Here is a 7,888-nt window from a genome sequence, read left to right as displayed (position 1 = left end):
AAATAGTCTAAGGTATGAGCCATACTTAGGGGAGAATGAGAGGCAGTCATACCTCCGGCATGCTGTGCTCTTTGGGTTCTTTGTTCAACTTAATCGGATGTATACAGATACTGTACAGAAACTACCTACTAATTCCGAATCGAATATTGTGAGATGTTCTGTGGTTCCTCGTTTCAAATACCTTCCAATCAGGTTTATGTTTTACTCTTTTTTGTTTTGCTACACGATCTTCTTTTCACTTTACATTATGTACAATGCTATCTTGTGGTATTTTTTGAATATATCTGATTTTCCTGTAATTTATGGTTGGTCATTTAGTGCTCCAGCGTTGTCTTCTAGAGGTAATAATTGGAAACCTAATATGGCTGCCTCCAACAATATTACTTCAAGTTCCTGGAAAGCTTACACGAATGGAGGGCTTTCCCAGAAAGGTGATTTGGATGATCACCAGAGTTTTGGTGTTGCAACGCCATTCTTGAAATCTTTCATGCAGGTGATGCTATTCATCATTTTTTATGTCATTTAAAATGGTTTTTCCAACTCCCAATGTCATGTGATGTGACTGAAAAGTTTCCGTATAAAGTAGTGTACATTTCAAAAGCATGCTTGCCGATGCCCATACATCGGTTTGGCTTTATTTGAGCCAATCTAGTGAGACTCGATTAAAGTCGCGCCCTTTGTGGTTTTGACTCTTCGCTAATAACACCTCGTAGTGTTCCGTTTTCCTTTTAATTTTCACTTAGCACTCTGGGGTTTCATCTTTTTATTATAGGGGGTTACTTAAAGTTGCTTATCCGCAGATTGTAAATATTTAGGCACATATGATGCTTTGGCTTGTTAAATCTTATGTTGCTAGTGATTTCCCTTGTATTGGTCCTGGCAGGTTGGCAGCAGACTCTGAGAGAGTACTTTGAAACTGGGATCCATGTTAACGAACGGACAAGTGGGCATATTCAAGGATCAACCCGCATCTGCCATGTCAACCTTCGGTGACATTTTACCTGTACAAGCTGCTGGACTTCTTTCATCTTTTACAAACACCAGGTTAGATTTTTAATCTCTGCTGGATTTCCCAGATTAAAATGGATACATCACTTATGTTATATGGAGGGTAGGGCGGCTTGAAATTTCCGAGTTCGACGATCAACGATGGGGAACAGTACCGAGTGATATAGTTCGAAAGTAAAAAAGTCAAATCCCAAAGTAAATATAAATTCGTACCCACCTACTTGAAATCATTTACAATTATCCACTTTAGGAGCTATATCTTAATGTATTAAACAAGTGCATATATATAAGGGGATATTGACATACCCCAACTCTGTAAATCAAATTTTGTAAAAGACAAATGTAGTCGTGGGTATTAATTCCAAATGTCTGACATTCCAACTTCAGACAAATAGCTTTGGTCTGAACTTCCTTCTCCAAGGCTCGGCGATTCCTTCACATTAAGATAAGTATCCAGCTTGGTCAAATGATTCAGCACATCTTTGATCACTTTTTTATCACAAGGGAAAGAGTCCAAGCAAGCAACATTAATGGGTGTTTGTCCAACAGCCGCTTCTGTTTCGGCCAACAAGTTCGGTCCGACGTCTGTGAAAATTGGATCGGTTTGGGATTCAGGCAAATTGGAGAAGCAGGGCACTTGCTGCTCATCTGAAATTGGTTGATTCTGATGAGAAGTGGTGTAAGAATCCATCAATGGTGGAAGAGGTGTTGAAGAGCCTGTGTCATCATAACAACTTCCCATGCTACTGTGTTTTGCACTAGTCTCTTTGTTCTTGTGCAACACTCGACATAAGACCCAGTCTTCCTGCAAGTTCCAAAATGACAAGCTTTTCTCATCAATTTCGGACAATCATATTTTGATGTCATGTAATTTATAAGAACAACAGTGAGTGGACAGTGATCAAAATCACAATTGAGGTTCGATATTAACAAAATTTGACATTAAAACTTATGGTAAATTATAAGTACATGTCCCAATATTCAACTCCATAATTTATATTGATAGAACATTATAACCAAACAATTTATTAGTTGAAATATTGATAATTCAACTATCTAATTATAATTTGCAATATAGAAAGAATAAGATACCTTGAAGGTGGAAAGTTGGGGAGAGGAAAGGAGCCTGAATTCATGCATGACCCAATCAGTTTTTGTGCCTTTGGGAGCCCGACCATGGTAGAACACCAAGGTTTTCCTCATCCCTACAATGGTGCCCTTGCTTAGGACAGCCCTATCTTTCCCTGTGGACTTCCAGTACCCCGAGGCTGTCGCCCTATTCGTCCGCAATCCTGATGCATATTTTCTATCTCTTTGATTGTAAAAATACCATTCCTTCCTACCCACTCGAGCCGTTTCTACAATTCATTTCCATTTTCAAATTAATCTTATATATACATATATGGTTTTTGCACTGAATATATATAATATTAACCTCCAGATATTATGCTATAAATTACTAATAATATGCTTGAATGATAAAGGGGATTTTTTAATCATTATTGTATTTTATAATATAAAATTTCAAACAAGCTTTTTTGGATAAGTTATATTATATATAAATTAAAATGGTTGTCCCTTATTCCCATATGTAATGGGGTAATGGGGTAAGGGGGAGATAAGATAGTAGGTTGTCCCCAACATCAGGTTGAGAGCAGCTTTCGTAGGAGACCTCCGAATTATAAAGTGCCCTCCATGGGACTCGATCCCACGACCTCAAGGTTAAGAACCTTGTGCTCTACCAACTGAACTGGATGGTAGAGCACAAGTTTCTTAGCCTTGAGGTCGTGGGATCGAGTCCCACGGAGGGCATTTCATAATTCGAAGGTCTTATACGGAAGTTGCTCTCAACCTGGTGTTGAGGGCATCCTACTATCTTACCTCCCCCTTACCCCATTATATATGGGAATAAGGGACATCCATTTTTTTTATATATAAATTAAATTTGGATAAGCTGTATTATTAAGATTTATTTGAAAAAATCATGTTCAATTTTTTTTGTTTTAAAAAGTTGATCAAAGTGTCTAATATTTTATTTTTATTTTCATTTTAAAGTCAAACTGTTACGTTAATAAAAAAAACTTTACTTAATGAATATATAATACACAATATATATTTTAAATAAGCGTATTATTAATGAAAACAACTCTTGACTTTGCTCTTTAAGTTTTTAAATGCAATAATACAATTTTTCATCATTTCTTTGAAGCTACACTAAAATTGTTAATTTTTGAGGTTGAATATGTCATAAAACATATCAAACTTTGAATTTTGGATTACTTCAACCTAATCTTCTTGGATGCAACTTTTTGGGGTCAATTGAAATTTAAATATTCTTTAGATTAAGTATATACCTCACAAAACTTTTATATATAGCTATTATATATATATATATATATATATATATAAATTGTTTAAAATTTATTTTATATTTATTTTTAATCTCAAATTCTAAACCCTATAGGCTAATTTTTTAAAATATAAACTTAAACCCTAAATTTAAACCTATAAATAGTAAATTCTAAACCTGATATAAAATACATATTCTCAAAATAAAAATAATTGGGAAGGGTAATTGAGGTAAAAAAGAAAACACTTGGCAGTCCAATTTTATAAGAGTGGCTTAAAATAGTTGAGCCACCAATAACAAATTGGTCTAATGAAACATTGCACTAGATCTTTGAAATAAAGTTAGTAGTTTAAATTATTAAGTTTGTGAATATAACAAACTGAATTGAAAGAGTTGTCATCATCTCAGTAAAAATTAATCTAAATTAATCGATTAATAAATCAGATATAGATAATATATATATATATATAAAGCCCCCAAAGCCAATCAAAGATCTCAACTTGTCCGTTAATGGATAATTATTGAAGATAATTATGGTAATTTTCCAAGAGGACAAAAGAGGGCTGCTTTGCTTACACGTGTAGTATGTGTGAACATATGTGCAAACCTTTAGGAAGAAATTGAAAATTAATTCCCACCACTGTTTTTTTTTAATTATTAATATAATAATAGTATAAAGTTTGAATAGTTGATGAGACGGAGACAGGGTCTTTTGGATTTGGTAAGAACAAAGGAAGTACTATTCCAATTCCTCTGGAAAACCTTTATAATCAAGGGAGATAAGATGACATTTTTGATTGGGACAATGCCAAGACTGTCCATTTCATTAAAATAAAATTAAAAAAAAAAACTCTATAATATAATATGGATTTTTTGGATAATGTTTTTAAATAATTATAATAATTTCATTATATTAATTTAAAGATTCAAGACTTTTCAAAACAGCTCAGCATGAATTGGATATACCTACATATATTTATTTAAAATTATATATGATTGGATATATATATATATATCATCCAGTAATTATTATTATACTTTTATATGAATAGAGTAGTATTTGTTCATAAATTTTATTAGTTATTAACAATATACAGACACAATTACTCGAGTTCAGAACATCTAAAAGAGAACAATACTCCATTTAATTAATAAAATAACTTGATATATTAAGACTTTTTTACGTTTACTACGTGAGTGAAAGAAAAAATTATCTAAAAAAGATGATGGATATGCTTATTGATGTCCATGGATATCGCCATAATTCAGACATTTCGTTTCATTTCTCTATTAGCAATTATATATGGTCTGGATTTAGACATTTTCCCACCACAAAAATGGACATCATCGACTTAAGCATATTCATCGTCCCAACTAGCACTTATTAAGATTTAATATTTAGCATTTAATGTGAATTCAATTATGGATATAAAATTTTTAAAATATAAAAAAAAAATATCTATATCGAACATCGTCAGCAAGAAACAAAAGGAACTGAAGATGCAAAGATGCATGCATGGAGTGGTGAGAGAAAAGTTACCAGGAAGATCCCAAGGCTCGCACTTATTAAGATCAACTTCAATCAGGAGGTGCAAGGTATCAGTTAAAGTAACCTTCCTCATCAAGTAATCACACACCAGCTCTTCATCTCTGGGGTGGAACCTGAACCCTGCTGGCAACTTCGCCTCTACCAACTTTATCTTACTCATCTTTTTCGGAACCTTCAAACCCAGAAAATTGCAGAAGAAAAGGGTTAAATCAATGGAGAATGAATGGATGAAGGAATAAATAAACCAGAGATTAGGTGAAATGGGGGTTAATCAATGGGTCCAAATGCTTAGGTGTTAATTATTTGGACCTGACTATCATCACCACTTTCGCATTTGTAATTTATACCAACTCCCCTTTCGTCATTCTGTCTTTTTCATTTCCTTTATATTCTAAAATTATGGAGTTTTACTAACCAAACAATATTAATGATTAAAGAATTATTGGTTTTTTCTTTAGATCTCAAAAATTATGTATATAGAAATGTACGAATGTACAATATCAAATGACTGAACGTTGGTGAAAAAATATTATCTTATATTCATCGTAAACTAATAAAAGAATAAATAAATAAATAAATAAATAAGACTATAGAGATGGCCCATTCAACATAATTAAATTGGGGGAAATATTTATCTGGTGCCCTCATCATATCCAATTCATTGGATTATGTTTCACCAATCATATATATATATATATATTCAATAAAATATTTCGTTATTTTTACTTTTTAAATCAATAAAAAACTATACAAAAATATTAAAAATATAATCAAAACAATTAATAAAAAATATAATTGACTTTAATAATTGATTTTATTACAATTTAAATGACGATATGTTCATAATTTTGAATGATAAATGATAATCACCATCAATATTTTTTTGAGTAATTTGGGGTAAGTACAAAATAATATTTGTCCAAAGATAACTCTCAACCTCTCAACATTGAACGTTCACACTCTTGACATCTATTGTACTCGAACATTGGTCCTCAAGGAAATACAATTCTTTTACCATGGAATCCACTTAGTTTGTGCAACACCATCAATATTATGTAAGAATAGAGTGTTGGAAAATTTGTGATAAATTAAAAACTTTGAGTCATATTTTCAATGGGTAAAGGTGAAGATTCAAATGATAAATTTATTGATTTATATTCTACTCCATGAGATCTTTACAATGATATCTCATATAGTCAAAACAGTTGAGTGATGAATGAGAAATTGATACTCAAAGTATGGTACCTTGTGAATTGTGTAATGAAAATAAATAAATAAATAGCTCATATCTCACATTAGTAGGATAAGAAGCGTGAGTAGTATTTGTATACGCTAACCCACTTGCTAGTCATTGAATGACTTGAGTTGATATTGTGTGCGTGTAGGCGTGGGGTGCAAATCCAAACCTTGTAAACCTATCAGGATTGGGGTCGCACCCGTACGATGTGGTCGAACTGAATGTTTAGATTGGTTGATGTTCACAAATGCATTTGATTAAATATGATACTCGTGGTTCACTTTTGAATTTATTCAAATACACATTAAATGACCTTAATTTTAGAATTCGTTATTTCTAATTATTCTCCTATGTGAAACCCTATAAATACCATATAAACTTTCTAGGTTAAACACAACTCAAAAACTATTTTCTTCTCTAATTTTCAGTGACAGACGACCGACAATCTCAAGCACATAGGAATGAAAAAAAAATATCTTAAGGAAATTGTGTAACTACATGTCTCAACTTGTTTATAATCCGTTAATCTGTCAGAAATCATGTATTTATCTCTAAATTGTTCTTTTCGATTATTAATAAAATATTTTTTCTTTTTCGTCTTGGGTATTTATACTTGTAACATAGAGTAATAACGAAACATTAACAACTAACTTTATCACAACTCAAGTACCACATATCTAAAGTGATTGTTTGTGATTGTGTGTATCTATCTATATGAAATAACCACCTTGAGGGTATGAAGAAGATATAGATCATCAATATAATTGAAAAAACGTCAATTTGAGAGATAACATCAAATCTAATCATGATTAAAAAAAATGCTACAATAATATAAAATAACATCAATCATTTTCATCAAAATCTCTAGAGCAAGTGGTTTAAAGCTCTTAGTTAACACCTCTCATTCCTTATAGGTTATGGACTTAATATTCGTTAAAGAGCAAAATTTTCATTCCCTTTCTCTTTCCCCTAAGTAGGAATTGTTAAAAAAAACTTAATAAACATCACCTCTATTTTTAAGTATAATTTGTTTAACTATTTGTCTTCTAAATAAGTTTATTATTATTTTTCAAAATTGAAAAAAAATAACTAATGAGCTTTACTAACAAAATTTTGCAATCTTGTAAATATCCACTTTGATAGCGCTTGTATGATATTAGCAATCTTTGACTTCGGAAAACAGTATATAATTTACATTACATATAAAAAAAATATCATAATGCAATAATTTTTTTTCTTAAGAAAAGTGTTATTTTCTTTAGATATATTAAATTCGAGCAATTATATCTACAAAAATAAAATATATACTAACTTATAATTATACAAGACTACTAAAATAAAATCCAGTCATCGTTTAATATAAATTAAAAGTTAATTTTAAATTTAATATCTTTTTAATTTTAATTTTAATTTTAATATTTTTAATAATTATATTTTAAAATATGTTTAATGATATAATATATTTATCTCATTGAAAAAAAATGAAAGATAGCTGTAAAAGGGATTGAATTCCAAAAGATGGTGGGGGTAATATAGTGAAAGGAACAGCCTCTGAATCTTTAAAGCAAACCCTTATCAAGTCAAATTCAATTCCTTCACAAACTCTTCTTCAGATTGTTCTGGTTATGATTACTTGGCCAAAAACCTATCAATCTGATGTCAAAATGAAAGCGAAAACACTAAAGAAAATTTCGAAAATCATTCAAATAACGTATTTACAATCGATTTATGTTGATCGTTATTG

At 30.9% G+C, this 7,888-nt stretch overlaps 2 protein-coding genes across 3 annotated transcripts; one reads left to right on the top strand and one right to left on the bottom strand.

The window, feature by feature from the left end:
- Positions 1-1,181, top strand: LOC120219415 (conserved oligomeric Golgi complex subunit 1-like). The gene is made up of 3 exons (XM_039216233.1): positions 1-192; positions 319-493; positions 884-1,181. Exons 1-3 carry the CDS (start codon positions 98-100, stop codon positions 899-901), a joined length of 288 nt encoding a protein of 95 aa, XP_039072164.1. The 5' UTR covers positions 1-97; the 3' UTR covers positions 902-1,181.
- A 134-nt stretch (positions 1,182-1,315) lies between these two features.
- LOC120219414 (NAC domain-containing protein 21/22-like) lies at positions 1,316-7,385 on the bottom strand. 2 transcript variants are annotated; one of them, XM_039216231.1, is made up of 5 exons: positions 7,374-7,385; positions 6,415-6,416; positions 4,899-5,067; positions 2,101-2,366; positions 1,316-1,813 (listed from the first exon to the last, which is right to left on the bottom strand). In XM_039216231.1, the coding sequence occupies exons 3-5, from the start codon at positions 5,065-5,067 to the stop codon at positions 1,364-1,366; spliced, it is 885 nt and encodes a 294-aa protein (XP_039072162.1). In that variant the 5' UTR covers positions 6,415-6,416; positions 7,374-7,385; the 3' UTR covers positions 1,316-1,363. The 2 variants fall into 2 exon arrangements, with proteins under 2 accessions (XP_039072162.1, XP_039072163.1); XM_039216232.1 differs by lacking the exons at positions 6,415-6,416; positions 7,374-7,385 and having other exon boundaries at positions 4,899-5,162.
- Positions 7,386-7,888: the final 503 nt, after the last annotated feature.

This window comes from Hibiscus syriacus, unplaced genomic scaffold, assembly GCF_006381635.1.
Source record: "Hibiscus syriacus cultivar Baekdansim isolate YM2019G1 unplaced genomic scaffold, ASM638163v2 tig00110206_pilon, whole genome shotgun sequence".
Classification (NCBI taxonomy): Eukaryota; Viridiplantae; Streptophyta; class Magnoliopsida; order Malvales; family Malvaceae; genus Hibiscus; species Hibiscus syriacus.
This window is presented reverse-complemented; position numbering and strand designations above follow the sequence as displayed.